Raw genomic sequence first — 19,280 nt, forward strand, 5'->3', positions numbered from 1 at the left:
TGGTTTGGCGCCTGCCTTTGGCCCAGGGCGCGATCCTGGAGACCCGGGATCGAATCCCACATCGGGCTCCCAGTGCATGGAGCCTGCTTCTCCCTCTGCCTGTGTCTCTGCCTCTCTCTCTCTCACTGTGTGCCTATCATAAATAAATAAAAAAAAATTTAAAAAAAAAAATAAAAAAAAAATAAAAGTATTTTTCAATTCAGAGGTATAAATGCTTTTAAAGTCTGTTCTGACAAAAACATGTATAAGAATTAATAGTCCAACTTCTCCGAAATGCTACTCAGAAATTCATATAACCTGTTAATTAAAAAAAAAAATCTTGTCTGCATGCTACTTGCAACAATAACTGAGTAACTCCTCACCATGTTCCCAGATGCTCATAAAAAATGAGGGGGGTGGAGTAATCATTTCATGGTACATACCTATACCAAATCATTATGTTGTACATCTTAAATTAATACAGTGCTATATGTCAATTATATTTCAATAAAACTGGGAAAAGATGATGGTGGAGTGATAGGTTGACTGACCCTGCTTCTCTGTCAGCATCAGAGAATGACAGTCTTGAATGACCACTATTGATCCTGAACCTTTGAACATGTTCCTCTAAGGGTTTGTTGCCTTGGGCATCTCTAATGCTTCAAACTGGAGCACAGGGAGAAATCCCATCTTTGCCAATGGAAGCAGGAGTGTCAAGGAATCTAATACAGCATTAATATATATGTAACACCTGAGGAGTTAGAAACTGGGATCATTTTATGTCTGGCTGAGGTTGCCTAAGAAGCAGCAGTGCCACTATTTAATACCAAACACAACAATAGAAAGCAAGTATATGTAAGGGATAGATATGCATTGTTTAATTCTTCCTCATAAGACAAGTGTAACTTTGGTTCAATAGTATCTAGTAATGGTGAATTGACACACTTTATTGCTATTGTGTATTGGGAAAAGACATTCATGCTCACAGTCAAAAGAACCAAAGTCCTACTCCTGCCACTTATTGTCAGTATCTCCTTGAGTAAGTTGCTTAAATTCTATGATCTACCTCACAAACACAGTGCCTGGTGTAGCTGGAGTGCAATAACCGTTCATTTTTTTTTTGTTAAGTTTTAAATGTTTTGACAAGCTCTATTAAAAATAGGAACAAAATGTCAGACTTTGCTTTCATGTAGTCAAAAGTCACTACTAAATTATTGAGTTCATGCATCACATTGTAAAAGAACTTAGGAAGATAAAGAAAATGGAAGTAAATATCCTGGTTCTAGAGCCACAAAATGCCCGTGAAAATAAATAAACAAGTCTATGATTTTTAAGAAAGATTTTGTAGAGCAGCCCAGTGGCTCAGCAGTTTAGCGCCGCCTTCAGTCCTGGGCCTGATCCTGGAGACCCGGGATCGAGTCCCAGGTCAGACTTCCTGCATGGAGCCTGCTTCTCCCTCTGCCTGTGTCTCTGCCTCTCTCGCGCTCTCTCTCTCTCTCTCTCTGTCTCTCATGAATAAATAAATAAAATCTTAAAAAAAAAGAAAGATTTTGTAGAGGAGCAAGACAATGCAGTGGGAAATAAGGAAAGACTTTGGAACAAATGACAGCTAGGGTCACATCCTAGTTCTGCCGCTTATTAGTTGTGTGACTCTAGGCAAGAGTCTTAATATTATTAAGACTCTTTTGACTTATGGACAGGAAAAGGATTTTATCACATTTCATGGAAATCTAATATTCTGTGTATTGTGAGACTCATTGTTCTTCCACATATAAGTAGGAAAAGAAAACACTGCCAATTAGATGCAATACTTCCTTACAATGCAGAATTTTTATTTCGTATTTATTTAAAAAGATCCTTTAAATATACTCAGAGTTCATCCATATGTACTCCTGAAACATAAATAAAAAGAAAAACTTAGCAAAATAGACTAATGTCTTTCTCAAATTTTACATAGTGAGATCTTTCTGAATTACTTTTGAGTCAGAATCATACATGTCCCCATTTTTTCAACATAATATTGGTCTCTATGCCATCAAGAGTACTGATGATGCTCCTTTTTTTAGAAGCTGTCTCTACTGTTGTTCCTAGAATTTTCTTCCAAGTCGTGCTTTGCTGCTTCCATATTTTTGTGCCACCAGGATTAAAAATCCAGGTTGCTCACAAACAGGCAATGACAACTGGTTTCATGTACTCTGTCTTTCTCACAGTAACTATAAGACATTGTATGATGCATCCTGATTTCAAGAATGTAAAGTGTGAAAAAATGGACATCTTAGAATTGTGAGATTTGGAAATGACTTAATTCTCATAGAACTACTGTGAGCATTAATAAGAAAATACATGAAAATGATTAATAAGGATAATAACATAAATAAATGGTAGACATTCTATTCCAGGGAAGTGAGAAAATGCACCTCCTCTGGTCTGTGACTCCTCAACCATATTCCTGGGATGGTCAGAAATACTGAATTTGATTTTTCAAAACCTTAGAGATTATACCGTCCTATTTGAGAATTGGCATTTCGCACACAATGGACTTTGTGAGTCTGAAGCAAATATTGCCAATTGAGTGTTAATTCCAGTCTCTTATTCCCTCCCTCCAGAAACAAAACAACAAAAATCCTGTGATCTCACAAAGGCATGGTAAAGTCACTGGAGTATGATCCTCTTTCTTCTTATCACTCTCCAACTCCCTGGTCTCTGGGGCACCACTCACTCATCCCCTACCACCACCCTATGATCCATTTCAAGTTTCCATTTAGAAATTCTCTTCAGACAGATGGCAGAGGGCGTATCAATGAAAATATCAAAACTTCTTTCAAGGGTAAATGAAAAGTAACCATAAGAATTACTTGGGATTTTTTAAAGGCAAGAGCCAAAGGACTGTGATGACACTGAGCTTTATTATCTTACTCACTTCTTCAATGAGAGGCCCAAAGATCAAGTTAATCTAAATAAAGGGAAAAAAGGAGGCACCTGGGTGGCTCAGTTGATTAAGTGGACGACTCTTGATTTCTGCTAGGTCATGATCTCAGGGTTGGGCTCCATGCTCAGTGGGGAGTCCACTGGAGACTCTCTCTCTTCCTCTCCTTCTGCCCCTCCAGGTCGCTTGCATGTATAAATAAATAAGTCTTAAAAAAAAAAAAGTACAGAAGAGAAACAAATCCCTCTGAAAGTTTCTGCAGAGGATTAAAGCAACAGTGCAAAAATGAGCCTCTCTTATACCCTAGCTGCTCAGGAAATCACACATTCTCTTATAAGCTCTATAATTTGCCATAAAAGCTGGACCAGGGCAAATTACTCAAACCAAGAACCTGTTTGTGATAGAAATGTTAAGAGAAAACCAGCAAAGGGTAGAGAGGCAGAGGGTAGGTGGAACAGAGAACGACCAGGGCAGGACAATATCAAATAGGACAAAGCTTTTCAATCTGGCTCTACTGACATTTTGAACCAAATAATTCTTTGTTTCGGGGGGGAGTCCTGTGTATTGTAGGATATTTAGCAGCATCACTGGTTTCCAACCATTAGTTGCCAGTAGCAACCCCCCCCCTCCCCACCCCCAACGGTGCCCTATCCCTGTTCCTGAGTCCTAACTTTCAAAAATGTCTCCAGACTATCCCAATGTTCCCGGGAGGCAACTCTGGATAAGAACCACTTACATAGGATAATATTAACAAATCAAAGTTTATGTTTTGTTCTGAGATATCAAGAGCCCAAAAGGAGTCTGAGTTTGGAAGATTAATTCATGCAAGAATAATTCTCAGGGACAGTGTTTCAACCTTCAGCTCTGGGCTTGCTGATTATTCTCTCTCTCTCTGACACTGAACATGAAACTTTGGCCTGCAGGGAGCAGCCCTCTAAAACAGAAGTCTTTGCAATCTCTGCCTGAGATCTTTCCCATAACATCAAAGATTGGTATCAGTCCAATTCTCCTAGCCGGCTGGAAAGGAGCTGCAGAAAAGCCTGGAGGACCCCTTCCTTCTGTACGCAGCAAATGTGAATTCACCAGCGTGAAAAGGAAAAACTGAGTTTAACAGTGGTGTTATTTGAAGCTTCCTCTATTCCCAGAATATTACTAGCTTCTCCTGAATGTTCATTTTGAAAATTCAGTAATTGTGAAGCACCTTTCTTTTGAACCTCATTGTTGTGAGACAATTAGCAGAACCTTACAAATCTGTGCTTTGGGAAAGTAAAATTTGAACACCAGAAAACTCATTGGTAGTTGCAAACTGTAGTGTGTGTATTTCCTCACAGTGCTTGTTAAAAATGGGGATTCCTTATATACATCCAATGGAATATTATTCAGCCTTTAGTAAGGAGGAAATTCTGACATCTGTTACACAAGGATGAATCTTGCAGATGTACTAAATGAAATAAGCTAGTCACAAAAAGACAAGTACTCTATTATTCCACTTATATGAGGTACCTAAAGTAGTCCAATTCCAGAAACAGAAAGTAAAATGGTGATCGTAGGGGTTGGAGTTGGCAGGAAATGGAGAGTTACTATACTTATTGGTATAGAGTTTCATTTGCAAAATGAAAGTACTTCTGGAAATAGATGGTGGTGATGGCTACAAGCAATGCATATACTTGATGCCATTGAACCATACATTTAAAAATGGTTATGATGGTAAATTTTCTGTGTATTTAATCACAATCGAAAATTAAAAATACTTGGGATGCCCAGGTGGCTCAGTGGTTGAGCGTCTGCCTTTGGCTCAGGTCATGATCCCAGGGTCCCAGGATCGAGTCTCACATAGGGCTCCCTGCATGGAGCCTGCTTCTCCCCTGCCTGTGTCTCTGCCTCTCTCCCTCTCTCTGTGTGTCTCTCATGAATAAATAAATACAATCTTTAAAAAAAATAATAAAAATACCAAATAAAAAATGCAGACTACAGATTACCACCAGTGATTCTGATTCTATGGGTCTGAATGGGCTCAGAAATCTGCATTTTTAACAAATAATCCAGCTGATTCTGACCTTCAGATAATCTTTTGAGAAGTACTAGCTTATAAAAGAGATAAAATACAAGAATGTACTTAGACCAGTTAGAAATGAGTGGTTTGCCAGAAATGCCAGTACATAAGTTTCTTGGATGAAAATAAGATTTAAAGAATTGGTGCATGGGGAAGAGCTCCAAAAAATAGTAGGACAGAGTCCCAGGGCTACAGAAATGTCCCTAGATTTGATCTGAGAGAAGGCGATTGGCAGACACATGGCATCTTGTCTGATGAAACTGGGCGGAGGCATGAAAAATTAGTGAAGGGGAGAGATTGTTCACATGCATAAATCACGGGGTGAGGAAAGTGGATAATTGCTTGGCATTTAGGTAATTACGCATGCAAATTAGAAGAGCATATATATGAGCCAAACAAAACAAAGACAATTGTTAATACGTTCTAGAGCCACCATGCCAGTCACACCATCATTTCCAGCTGCCCAGATGTAAGTACCAGCATTGACATGGTTTCCAATTGTTTGATGCTCTGATAGTCATGTGTTAAAGCAAGAATGTTTTATTTGAAGGGTATTTTATGCATGGAATGAGAAAAAATTAGGATGGAATCTTTTCCAGTTGGCTTCATATCCTCCCCACACGAAACACTGCACAATACTTAATAAATATAGGCCTAAGCAAGTTTTAAAAATACTTCTCATTCCCAGTGTTAATATTGAGTAGAAATTTTAGAATTCTTTTTTTTCTATCTTTCTGTTCTTCTAGCTCTTCAAGGCATGTGAGAGAGAATCTGATAATAAAGGGAAGAAACAAATAAATTTCTTCTTCTCTTTATCTGAAATCTTTTGTTGGATAGTGATATTTTCATTAGTAATGTTTTATATTTATGTTGTATTCGTTTATGGTCTGGAACAGATTCTGTTCATTCTCAGATTCATATTTCAAAGTATTTCTGGGGACAAGCCTGTATGTTTAGACCTCCTACTCTCTCCTATTTCTCTTGAATGTCAATTTGATGACTCAGAGGGCTAATGAGAAGCCCATCATATATGATCCTCATAGTCTGTGAGGGTAAATGGAAATGCTTTCAATGATTTATATATTTTAAAAGACAATGCATGGTATAGAAAAATTGAACATGGGGTAGAATGTATGTGTTTAGTACAATAAAAATAATTAAGATATGACTCCTGTATACCATCTAGCCAGGGCAGAGAGGCATGTAAACAAAAAGTGGTAGGAAGAATTAATTCTAGGTTCTGTGATAAAGGTCTGTATGGGTAGAGTGAGACTTAGAGGGAGGGTTGTCATCAGGCTGGGATGAGTCACACAGGGAGAGCTTGAGAAAGTTTTCTCATGCAAAGTGAATCTTTAGTATTAAACTCTTGTCTTCCAGCATCTTAAAATAGAGAAGTTTACAGTCTCACTAGAGAGTCCAAAACAAAAGCATATTTTAAAAAGTGAATAATTTGGATCTTAGTGGTGTGAGACTGATTAACAGATCAGAAAGCTTTTGGAAGAGAAGGATAGGTGGGTGAGAATAAGAACAAAGGAAGTAAAGTGAAGCCCAGCCTCAGAATGGGCAGGTTGTACATAAGTACAGTGGAGCAGATGAGGAAGCATGAGGCAATGGGGATGAGTCTGAACAAAGATGAGACTACTAGAAACCCAACCGAACAGAGTGGGTGCCAAGAAATAACAGGGTCAGATAGGGATGGGTTTTGGGAGGCAGGCAGATTGAGGATTGGTATAGAAGGTGATGTTGATAGCTCACAGTATCCTGATCAGAGAAAGTTAGATGCCAAAAGCAATATTTCAGGAAAACAAGTCTAATTTCAGTTTCCAAAAATGGACTAGAAGTTGCTTAAAGCGGAGGTTGGGAGGTCAGTACAGGGGCCCTGCAGTCCCCTAAGGCGGGGGTGCTCAGATCTAAGAGGGGCCAGCCACATAGAATGGGAACAGAAGGGAGTGACAATCACTGTCTCTGATGGTAAATTATTACATTTGTGTTTCTCTACCCGCTGTTTAGAATGATTCGTCATCATGTATGTCCACTATACAGGGTTCAGGGCAAGCAGCCTTATCAAGTGAGATCCATTAGAGAAGCTGAGAAGCTTTTCAAAGGACACAAAATTACCAATGAGTAGAGCATATATCTCAGAAGCCAGGACTCTCAATCCAGAACACTCTGATACAGGATTTCTCGACCTCGGCACTATTGACATTTTAGACCAGATAATTCTTTGTGGAGAGCTGGTCTATACCTGGTAGGACTTTGAACAGCATCTGCGGCCCCTGCAATAGATGTCAATAGCACCCATTCACCCTAGTTGTGACTATGAAAAACATCTCCAGGCTTTGCCAAGTGTCCCTGGGGGTACCAAAATCACCCTCAATTGAGAACCACTGCTCTGGTACACCATGCAGTTAATTTTTATAGAAATAACATTTCCTTCTATGCTCTACATAGGCAGATATTTTCCATTACCTTCTCTATAAACATCAGGTTAGTGCAGATCAGACACTGAGTCTTTTCAGGAAGAGAGGAACCCAAGGGGCAGAGTCACTACTTTCATGATCAATTCATTTTAGAAAGGACAGCTAAGGGGGTGCCTGAGTGGCTCAATCAGATGAGCATCCAACTCTTGATTTCAGCCCAGGTCATGATCTCAGGGTTATGGGATAGAGCCCAGGTATGGTTCCAAGCTCAGCAAGGAGTCTGCTTGAGATTCTTTCCCTCTGTCCTCCCTCTAATAAATAAATCTTTTAAAAAAAGAGGGGTGTCTGGGTGGCTCAGTTGGTTAAGCATCTGCCTTTGGCTCAGGTCATGATCCCAGGATCCTGGGATTGAGACTGGCATCATGATCCCTGCTTAGGCTGATGCAGGACTTGATCCCAGGACCCCAGGATCATCAGGCTAAGCAGGGAGCCTGCTTCTCCTTCTCCCTCTGTCTCTGCTCCCCTGCTTGTGCTCTCTCAGTCTCCCTCTTTCTCTCTCTGTCAAATAAACAAATAAAATCTTCAAGAGAAAGAAAGAAAGTAATGACAGCTATGATTTACTAGCAGTGAAAGGTCTCCACCTTGAAATGCCCTTTTAGGGTGCTCCACCATCACACCCTGGCACTTTGGGGATGATGGTTTGATACTCTTGTCTCAGAAACTTGTTTCTACCTCCTGAAACTCCACTCTCATCCCTGTAATTTTTTTCTTGGAAATGTCCTTCTTGGCCACTGACCTCTTCTTTGTTCCCATTCTCTTCCAAGGCAGTCCCATCCGACTCAGTTCCGGACAACTCAGCCTTATTTCTCTAATGTATTTACTCAATGACTTATGAAATCCTTAGTAACTTTACCAAAATTTTATCCCCCCCCCCAAGTTTTTACTTAAATTCCATTTATTTAACATATAGTGTAATACTAGTTTCAGGGGTAGAATTTAGTGATCCATCACTTACATTTAATACCTGGTGCTCATCACAGCAAGTCCCCTCATTACTGCCCACACCCCATTTAACCCTTTCCTCACATCTACCTCCCCTCCAGCAACCCTCTATAGTTAAGAATCTGTTTTCTGATTTTCTCCCTTCTCCTCCCACCCTCCATGTTCAACTGTTTCATTTCGTAAATTCCACATATGAGTGAAATCACATGGTATTTGTCTTTCTCTTGACTTATTTCACTTAGCATTATATTCTCTAGCTCCAACCATGTCATTGCAAATGGCAAGATTTCATTCTTTACCCAAATTTTCTATACTATTACAGACTTTTGTTTAATGTTCCTTCCCCCTTTATCCAAAAACTGATTTTGTCTTCATAACCCAAATTTTCTCCTTGACCAAAGATGGTAGCCATTTCTTGAGTTGTTTTCTTCTCATTGACCCTGGGGTCTCAGGACCCTCAGGTACTAGCATTCTCTTTGGCCTCCACATCCACCTCCAGATCACTTTTCTGGCTGCCTTTGGTGGGTATCCTCTTCTTTAAAAATCATCTTTTGGATATTAGCCATCCCATCTTCTCATCTATAAAAACCTTGTGGAAAAGAGACTGGGGTCCCAATCTCCTCAGCAGGAAAATCAGATTTCTAAGTTCTAATGGTAATAATAATATACATAAAATAAATACAGAAAATACCAAAAAATTGTGTAGAGTAATAAGGAAAGAATGAATTGAAAGGAAAATAGGTTCTCTTTCATCAACAAAAGCATTCAGTCCTTCCGCCAATTAGGCAAAAATCAGTACATACCTCCAAAAATTACTCTAAAATAGATCAGCTGCCATCCAAACATCTTTTCTGTCCTGGACCACTAGATAGATCTCAAATATGTGTTTACTTGGGGATAAAAGCCTTGAGCCTCCAGGCTTGTTGTGCCTCTGGATATCTATATTCTAGAATTCCAGTCATCTTTTCCCCTAAATCTCTGAAATCTGTACCTGCTACTTCTAGAAGCAGACTTTCTTTTTTCCAGCTTCATCCATAAGAAAGCCTTGCCCCTGAGGGTTATTAGAGGTTATTAGGAAGTGTTCTCTTCAGCCACAGGTGAAGGTATTTGTTCCAGCAATCAGAGTCATGAGGAACAAACAGGCCATGAATCAGAACAGGGTGGCTGTGCCATGTGACAGTTCACAGCTCCTTAGACTTAAGGCTGTCCTGCTGGACTAAACTTTAGCTTCATGGTTTGAGAAGATTGAATTAACAACCCACGTTATGTTTGATGCACTGAGTTTATATTTGGAATATTCCCTTGCTACTGGAGTGAAGAAGGGAAAGTTTATAATTTAGTCAACATTGACAATTTAAAAAAATTTTTGAGGTGAAATTCATATAACATAACATTAACTATTTTAAAGCGAGTGATTCAGTAGCGTTTGGTACACACATGTTGTTCACCTATCACCTCTGTCTAGTTTTGGAACTATAATTTTTAAACCAACCTAGGAAATTACAGGATTTGTACAGTATTTGTAGTAGGCATTGGATTTCTATGTTCTTTTCTCATCCTACTGAGATGTTATAACCCACCTTATGATGTTAAAGACAGTTTTGGTGAAGGGGGAATCCAAAGAAAACAGTAAGTTCCACAAAAGAAAAGTTGTCTAGCCCAGGTAATTTGCCTTTCTGGAAAATTGCTGGGTAATATAACTCTCCATAGAAGACACTTTTCAAAAAGAGGTGTAGGAGGGATGCCTGGGTGGCTCAGTGGTTGACTGTCTGCTTTTGGCTCAGGGCATGATCCCGGGGTCCTGGGATGGAGTCCTACATCAGGCTTCCCATGGGGAGCCTGCTTCTCCCTCTGCCTATGTCTCTGCCTCTGTGTGTGTGTGTGTGTGTCATGAATAAATAAATGGAATCCTTAAAAAAAAAAAAAAAGAAGTGTAGGATGTGGGGGAAAATAACTACTTACAAGGGCCATGTGAGGAATATGGAGGAAATGAAATTAAAAAGAGAAACTAGAATAGAAAGGTAAAGAACAGAGCCTGGCACAATACACAATATAAATTTCGTTGAATAACTGACTGACTGAATGAATGAATAAAAATAACCTTCAGCAAATTAATGAAATAACCCAGAATGAACGTGTGGCTGCATGCATTAGAAATGGATACAGGATACAAGGAATAATGTTTCAAGTGAGCAATTTGATAAGCCATGACAAGAAGCTAAATAAATCGTTACTGTGTCATGGCAGTTAGACCAGCCTTAAAAAAATATAGGAAGGAGATGTAAATAATCTATCATTTCTATTCAAGTATTTACACTTCTGGCAAAAAGATAAAGTTTCCATAGCTTTTGCTATTTATCATTTTTAAAGATTTAATATTATGAGAACTCTTTATATCTAGGGGAAACAGCGTTGAGAAAAAAGTATTGATTGAATTTCAGTACTTAAGGTTTTTTAAAAGGGCCCAGAAGTAGAAGGGCCTCCGTCATTATATAAATTGTTGTTTATAAGCTTGGATTGCTCCTCGTGTGGTCATAAATTTACATGACCATTTCTTAGTCAATCCAGAGGATACTATTCTAGTTTGCATTTCTTCATATGTTAAGCACATTTTATTTCCCATGCAATTAGTTGAAGTATGCTATTCATTGTTTCAAATCGTCTATTTTAGTAAACCCCTTGACTAGAAGAATGTCTAATAAGATACAGGTCATCATGTGATTATTCGTATTACAGTGTTAATTAAAGCACTGATGTATTTTCATCTACACAATAATTAAATAAGTTTTAACAAGAGCTAGAAGTTACTCCATTCCAAGAGAATATTGATTTCTGCTCAATTATACTTATGTTAGACATTCTAACTTAGAGGCAACAAGCAAATATGGCATATTTTTACCTTCAGGAGGAATATTTTGTTAATTGCAGGAAGCCACACTATGGCATTCTTTCCCATCCACAAGCTAGAAGATTTAGCATGTTTCTGAATGCACAGCAATGATTTTCTGTGTTCTTTCAACTGCTCATATTTAGAAGCTTACGGGTCATTGCCCTGTATAAAGTCACTTGATAATATTGTTCTTGTCATCCAACATGGCATTTGACAATTGTCTCAGTGTGTTTAGGCTGCTAAAACAAGATACCATAGACTAGGTGGTCTATAAACAAGAAATTTATTTCTCACAGTCCTGGAGGCTGGGTGATCCAGGATCAAGTGTCAGCAGATTCAGTGTCTGGTGAGAAACACTTCCTAGTTTATAGACAGCCATCTTCTCGCTGTCCTCACAAGATGGAAGGGCCTAGGGACCTCCCTGGGGTCTCTTTCCTGGAGCACTAATCCCATTCTCGAGGGCTCCATCCTCATGGCCTAATCACCTCCCTAAGGCCCCATTTCCCAAAACCATCACATTGAAGATTAGGTTTCAACATACTAGTGTTGTGGTGGCATAAATATTAAGTTTATAGAAACAGTAAATCTCTGATGTGCAAAATAGCAAATATAACCAAGGAAAAGAATCAGTTACCATGGCAAAGGTAAAGGCTCAAGTCCTGAAATTTCTGTGGTGTAGGCCCTGTTTGAAATATGCTGCATAAATTAGAACAAATGACTAGGAAAGGCAATAAAGAACCAAAAAGTACTTAGAATACACCCAAATTAAGTTACAGAGGTTAAGTTAGGGAAGACTCGATTAGTTAGCTCTGCACCAACTCTTCCAGTCAGACACTAGGTTGGTTCTAGTTAATGAATTTAGGAATAAGAAATGAAATTATCAAATTCTATTTAATGGAAATTTGCCTGCTTGTATCACAAGTTTTAAAGAATTGCAATCTTGGTACTGAGCTAGTCACATAAATAACATGACAATTGTATCTAGTTTAGAATACAGGGTTTTTGGGATCCCTGGGTGCTCAGCGGTTTATCGCCTGCCTTTGGCGGGAGGCATGATCCTGGAGTCCCCGGATAGAGTCCCGCATTGGGCTTCCTGCGTGGAGCCTGCTTCTCCCTCTGCTTGTGTCTATGCCTCTCTCTCCCTCTCTCTGTGTATCTCATGAATAAATAAATAAAATCTTTTTTAAAAATACAGGTTTTTCTCATCAAAAAGAAAAACTTCCAAATATATGAATGAATTCTTTAAATGCACATATTTTTTAAAATTGAGTTTAAATTTTTTTAAAGATTTTATTTATTTATTCATTGGAGACACACAGAGAGAAAGAGAGAGAGAGGCAGAGACACAGGTAGAGGGAGAAGCAGACCCCGTGCAAGGAGCCCGACGCAGGACTCCATCCCGGGTCTCCAGGAAGGCGGCGCTAAACCGCTGAGCCACCCGGGCTGCCCCAAGTTTTAAATTCTAATTCCAGTATAGTTAACATACAGTGTTATATTAGTTTCAGGTGCACAGCATAGTGATTCAACGATTCTATACATTACCCAGTGCTCATCGTGGTAAGTGCACTCTTTCATCCCCATCACTTGCTTCCCCCATCACCCATCAACTCCCCTCGGGTGACCATCAGTGTGTTCTCTATAGCTAAAGTCTGTTTCTTAGTTTGTCTCTCTCTCGTTTTTTTCTTTACTTGTTTGCTTTGTTTTTTAAATTCCACATATGAGTGATATCATATGGTATTTGTCTTTCTCTGACTTATTTCACTTAGCATAATACCCTCTAGGTCCATCCATATCATTGCAAACGGCAATATTTTGTTCCTTTTTATGGCTGAGTAATAGTCAATTATTCATATTAAATATATATATATATATATATATATAAATGGACATCATCTATCAATGGACACTTGAGCTGCTTCCATACTTCAGGTATTGTAAATAATGTTGTTGTAAACATAGAGATGTAAACAACATAGAGATGTTGTAAACAAAGACACCTTTGAATTGTGTTTTTGTATTTTGGGAGTAAATACTCAGTCTTGCAATTACTGGATCATAAGGTAATTCTATTTTTAGCTTCTTGAGGAACCTCCAGACTGTTTTCAACAGTGGGTGCAGCAGTTTGCATTCCCATCACTAGTGCATGAGGGTTCCCTTTTCTCCACATCCATTCCGTCACTTGTTGTTTCTTGTGTTTTTTTGTTTTAGCCATTCTGACAGATGTAAAGTGAGATCTAATTGCGGTTTTGATATGCATTTCCCTGATGATGAGTGATGTTGAGCATCTTTTCACCTGTCTGTTGGCCATCTGGATGTCTTCTTTGGAGAAATGTCTTCCACTCATTTTTTAATTAGGTCATTCATTTTTTGGGTGTTCAGTTGTAGAAGTTCTTTATGTTGACCCTTTATTGGATATGTCATTTGCAAATATCTTCTCCCATTCAGTAAGTTGTCTTTAGTTTTGTTTATTGTTTCCTTTGCTGTGCAGAAGCTTTTTATTTTGATTTAGTTCCAACAGGGTTTTTTTTTTTTTTTTTTTTGCTCTTGTTTCCCTTGCCTCAGGAGACATATCTAGAAGGATGTTTCTACAACCAACATTTATGGTTTCAAGTCTCACACTTAGGTCTTTAATCCATTTTGAGTTTATTTTCGTGTATGGTTTAAGAAAGTGGTCCAGTTTCATTCTTTTGCATGTTGCTGTCCAGTTTTCCCAACACCATTCATTGAAGAGGCTATCTCTTCCATCGGATATTCATTCCTCTTTTGTCGAAGATTAATTGACCATATAATTGTGGACTTACTCTGTTCCATAAAATGTATAGATTTTGAAAAAAACTTCCAGTTTGGTCTGAGTCAACATTTGATTTGATATAAGTGATATATTAATTAACCATAATGGTCCACTTAATTAGAGGTTGCAAAGAGGCTGTTATGCACCAGTCGCTGGGGAAAGGAAAATGTAATTTTCGATATTCATTTCATTCTGATAGACATTTCTTTGAAGCTTGGAAGACACCAAGATCAGTCATCTGTATTAGAATCTTCCCGGGGAATCCCTGGGTGGCTCAGCTGTTCGGAGCCTGCCTTTGGCCTGGGGCGTGATCCTGGAGTCCCAGGATCTGGTCCCGCGTCGGGCTCCCTGCGTGGAGCCTGCTTCTCCCTCTACCTGTGTCTCTGCCTCTCTCTATATATATATATGTCTATCATGAATGAATAAATAAATAAATCTTTTAGAATCTTCCCTCACTTTTCCTTTTTTTTCTCATTCTTCTTTTTTTTTTTTTTTTTTTTTTGCAGTTCTGCCGTTTTATTTTTCCTGGGATACTCAAGGGGATGTGGGAATAGCCACAGGTGTGGTGAGGGGAAGCCCCATCTTCCCCTCAACAGCGGGAAACGGGGAGAGGCCCAGGCGCCCCGGTCCTGGGTTGGTCCAGCCACTGCGGTCCCTGGGCCCGGCGGGCTAGGGGCGGAGGGCGCAGCCCCAGGGGTGGGGGTGAGGCAGTCTCCGGGGTGGGGTTCGGGATTCTTCATATTCCTCACTCTTCCTATCCCACTTTCCCCCACCTCTCCATGCAGTATAGCAGGGAACATATAAGAATGGGTCTTCTCTTCTCACCTCTTTTTCCCCATGTTCCCCAGATAGCAATCTCCTGGACTCGAAAAGTAAATTCAAGTTTGATAGATTAGTACTACAGAAGCAAACAAATACAAGCCTGTGATTTTGAAGAAGTGAGTCACTGAGAATTTTTTAAGATCTACTGAGAGGGGTGCATGGGTGGTGAAACTGGTTGAACACCTGACTCTTGATTTTGGCTCAGGTCGTGGTCTCAGAGGTCATGGTCTTGGGGTCTTGGGGTCAAACCCCATGCCTGGCCCCATGTCCGGTTCTGTGTTCAGCATAGAGTCTGCTTGGGTTTTTTTCTCTCTCTGTCTCTCTTCTATCCCTCCACCCCTGCTCTCTCTCCCTCTCTCAAATAAAATTTTAAAAACCCTAAAAAAATAAAATAAAGAAGCACCTGGGTGGCTCAGTTGGTTAAGCATTTGCCTTCAGCTCAGGTCATGGTCTCAGGGTACTGGAATCAAGCCCTGCATTTGGCTCCCTGTTCAGACAAGAGTCTGCTTCTCCCTCTCCCTCTGTATCCTGCCCCCACCACCCCTACTTGTACTCTCATTCTTGCTTGATCTATCTCTCAAATAAATAAATAAAATCTTTTTTAAAAAATCAAGTAAAACTAAATCTACTGAGAGTTGGGATAGCATGCTTTCCCCCAGAGCTGGCAGTAGTTATCAAAGCATCCATCCCATAATCATCGCACTTACCCTGCTTCCACTACTGGTGAGAAGATTTCCCAACAACAAATGAAAAATATTTATTTGCCAGATGTCCCTCAATGTGTACTCAGGAATTGTTAATGGAAGGGTACTTTCTTGTGAAAGGAAAAACAACCACATTTTGCAACCACGTAGGCAAAATTGTAAAAATTTCCAAAGAATGAGTACTGTAAGCTGCGTGCCAGAACTGATTACTGACATTACTGAAGTATTACAAGAAACATTAATAATTTTTTTCTGTAAAACACTTTAAAGTTCACAAAGGATCTTCAAAATTGTTTTTTGATTCCACTAGATTGTGAAATCATCTTCTACAGAGATCTTTCAGTAACAATATTAAAAGCCTTTATCAAAATGTACACTGACTGCAATTGAGTTATAAATATATAGATAGATAGATACACACGCACAGAGTTATGAACTCTACACACACACACACACACACACACGGGCAAGAACTTTAGGAAGACATGCAAACATGAAAAAATACCCCTTGTAGTAGGATTATAAATATCTTTTTTCTTTTTAAGTACTTTGGTATCATCATGCTATATTTCCAATTCAAAACAATTTTAATCCTTATATCTCAAATGATTTGAGGTGAGTTCTGCCCACAGGTAAGATTTCCTCCATCCTGAAAGCAGAGAGGAGAGATAGTATCTGGAAATCTCTTCTTATCCTGAAGCTGGCCAGGTATGAGGAGGAAACAATAGAATCCAACCACCCACCTGCCTGTCTGTCTCTGTCTCGGCCTCTCCCTGTCTCTGTCTCCCACATTATTTCATTAGAGCTTACTGTGTGCTAAGCACTTTACATACTTTATCACATTTAATTCCACAGCCTTGTGAAGTGGGTACAATTATTACTCTTACTTCACAGATAAGGAAGTGTGACATAACCACCCAAGATCACACAACTAGTAAAGTGTGTAAACAGAGTTTGAACCAAGGACTCCTGACTCCCAGCCCATGTTCTTTGAATAAGATCTAAAGTCCATTGCCGTAACCTGACTTGCTTATATTATCAGGCCCATGTCTAGCTCTCCAACTTTCCCTCCCCTCCCTACACTCCCATTTACCATGATGTCCAGAGATATCATCCCAGGCTGTCAATATCTCTCCTGCCTCAACATTTTGCACTTGCCTCTGCTTGGAAAGCCCTTCCCATGGCTCTTACCAAGGGTGGATTCATGATACCCTTCAGATCTCCAATTACACATCAATGTTCAGGGTGGCCATCTCGACTGCCCCATGGAAGGTAGTCCACTCCTCCCCAAAGTTGCTCTCCCTCACATCACTCTGGTTAATGTTTTTCATAGCACTTATCATAGTTGGTAAATCTTTTATTTATTTACTTATATACTGTCTCCAGGAACGCAAACTCCATGAGGACTGAGACCTTGTTTGTCTTTGTACCTCTGTGTTTCCAGCATCTGGCATGCGGCTGGACACACAGCAGGCTGAGCAAATACTAAGTGCCCTTAACCATAGAGCCGCACTGCCTGGGGCAGGGAATTTAGGGGATTATTTCTTGCCCAAAGATGAGGTAGGTTCAAAACATTTTGTAAATAGGTAAGTCTACATTTTACCCATTTTTTTTTCAAATTTAAGTTCCTTTGAGGACATATGTATATTTATTTTCCTAGTTCTTCTCCTGTCTGGCTTATGAGATCTCAGGTTTCAGCTCACATAGCACTCACTCAAGCCTTTGCCAGAGCCATGACCCCCTCCACCCTTCCCATCCACCACCCTATTATTTTGGTTCACCTATCACACTCTAAATTTATGTTAACTTGCTTCTTATTTTTTTCCCTCTGCCCATTAGAATGTAATGTTCTTGAAGGCCAACACTTTATCTTAACACTGTATATGTGGTATCTAAAGCACTTTCAAACACATACTAGACATTCCATAAACATCTGTGGAATGAATCAGTACATTCATCTGTGTTCTCTTTTTAGTTCTAGCAGTTTTTAGATGGATTTCCTTGGGATTTTTGTAAGGAGAAAAATCATCATCTATGGTCAGTTTTTTTCTTTTCTGAGTGTTATACTCATTACTCTTCTTCCTTTATTGTACCAAGTAGAACTACCGGAACAATGTTATATAACACAGGAAATAACAGGTGTCTTTGATTTGTTTCCACTTAATTGATTTACCACTAATTATGATATTGAAATTGCCAGGCACAGACATTCCTTCCCATACGAAGGAAATATGCTTCTAATTCTAAAATATTAGGGCCAAAAATTTAACTTAATTTGGTTCTATCCAAAGGTGGTCTCAAATTTCATCAAAAAGCTTTAATGATGTGATGTTCTTCTTTTGAAAACATGTCAATATTAAAATATTTTCACATTTCTGGAATAAACTCTAATTAGTCATTTTTAATACATTCAATCTTTCTTAGACTGGCATTTTTCTTAGGATTTTTTTCCTACATCTATAGTCACAAGGAATAGTATACTGTGTTTTTGGGTTTGTGTGTTTATTTGACCTAGCTTTCTCAGGTGTGGCTGTCAGGAAACAGTAGATCATATAATGCCTTGGGAAATGTTTTACCTTTTGAGTTTTGGAGTAGTCTAGGGTGTTTGTATAAATCTCAGAGTCCCCTATTTCCCTCCTTCATCTTGCAGGTGGAATGGGAACAGTGAAAGCCCCTTTACAAGGGAGGATGATGGGCTGAGGCAGAATTAAATATATCTAGCACCAGGCTGAATAGTAAGTGTGTATTGCTTAGTTCCTTGATTTGGCCAGATTTGGGTTTTTTTTTTTTTCAGGCAGATTTTGAGTGCTAGACCTACATATATTGACTTCTGACATGAGAGAATGCAAGGCTCTTATCCCTTGCCTTATATAATACTCTAAGTTTTAGAACCATGCTTATGCTTTCTCTCATATCAGGGCTCAGTGACTTGTTTAAACACTCCAGAAGTCTTTTTAATTTAATTTAATTTAATTTAATTTAATTTAATTAATTTATTTGAAAAAGAGAAAGAGCACAGACACTTGAGCATGAGTGGTGGTGAGGGACAGGAGAAGAGGGATTAGCCCTCACTGAGCAGGAATCCTGACTTGGAGCCCAATCCCAGGACCCTGAGATCAAGACCTGAACTGAAGCAAATGCTTAACCAACTGAGCCACCCAGGTGCCCCATTATTGCAGAAGTCTTTATGCATTTTGAATGATGTTTCTATTACTCAAAAGGTCATGATACCTCCTTATCCTGGGAAGCTCTATGCAGCTATGAAAAGGGACATTAAAGAAGACTATTTAATATAATGCCATTATATATATATATATATATATATATATATATATATATATATATATGTAAAAGGGGAGTATGTGAAGATGCAAACAAAAATATTAAAAATAAAACTAGTAGTTTTATTATAGATAATGGATGCTTTCTTCCCTATTTTCCATATTCTTACATTTTTATATGATGAACAACCATTGCCTCATTCTTCTGTGAGGGGACTTCCATGACTAGAGTGAGTTCCCAGCCTCTCTCCCTGATCCTTACTTACTCCTTAGGGTAGAGGAAGAGTAAGTCATCTGACTGGAGGGTGGAAAGTGTAGGAAATTTCATGATCCACACTTTTTAACTGGATGGAACTAATTCATCAGAAAGCTTGAAGCAGTTGGTGGCATTCTTCTATCACCTTCCTATCAC

The 19,280-nt window shown here is 39.1% G+C and overlaps 1 protein-coding gene across 1 annotated transcript in view; it reads left to right on the plus strand.

Moving 5' to 3' along the window:
- The first annotated feature begins 5,391 nt into the window (after window positions 1–5,391).
- The window catches only part of EXPH5 (exophilin 5), a 92,930-nt gene continuing 79,041 nt past the window's right edge, over window positions 5,392–19,280 (plus strand). The window contains exon 1 of the mRNA XM_049110005.1: window positions 5,392–5,427. Within this exon, the coding sequence (XP_048965962.1) occupies window positions 5,393–5,427 (35 nt within the window). The 5' untranslated portion in view covers window position 5,392. The remainder of the gene's footprint in view (window positions 5,428–19,280) is intronic.

Source organism: Canis lupus, chromosome 5 (genome assembly GCF_003254725.2).
Source record: "Canis lupus dingo isolate Sandy chromosome 5, ASM325472v2, whole genome shotgun sequence".
Taxonomy (NCBI): Eukaryota; Metazoa; Chordata; class Mammalia; order Carnivora; family Canidae; genus Canis; species Canis lupus.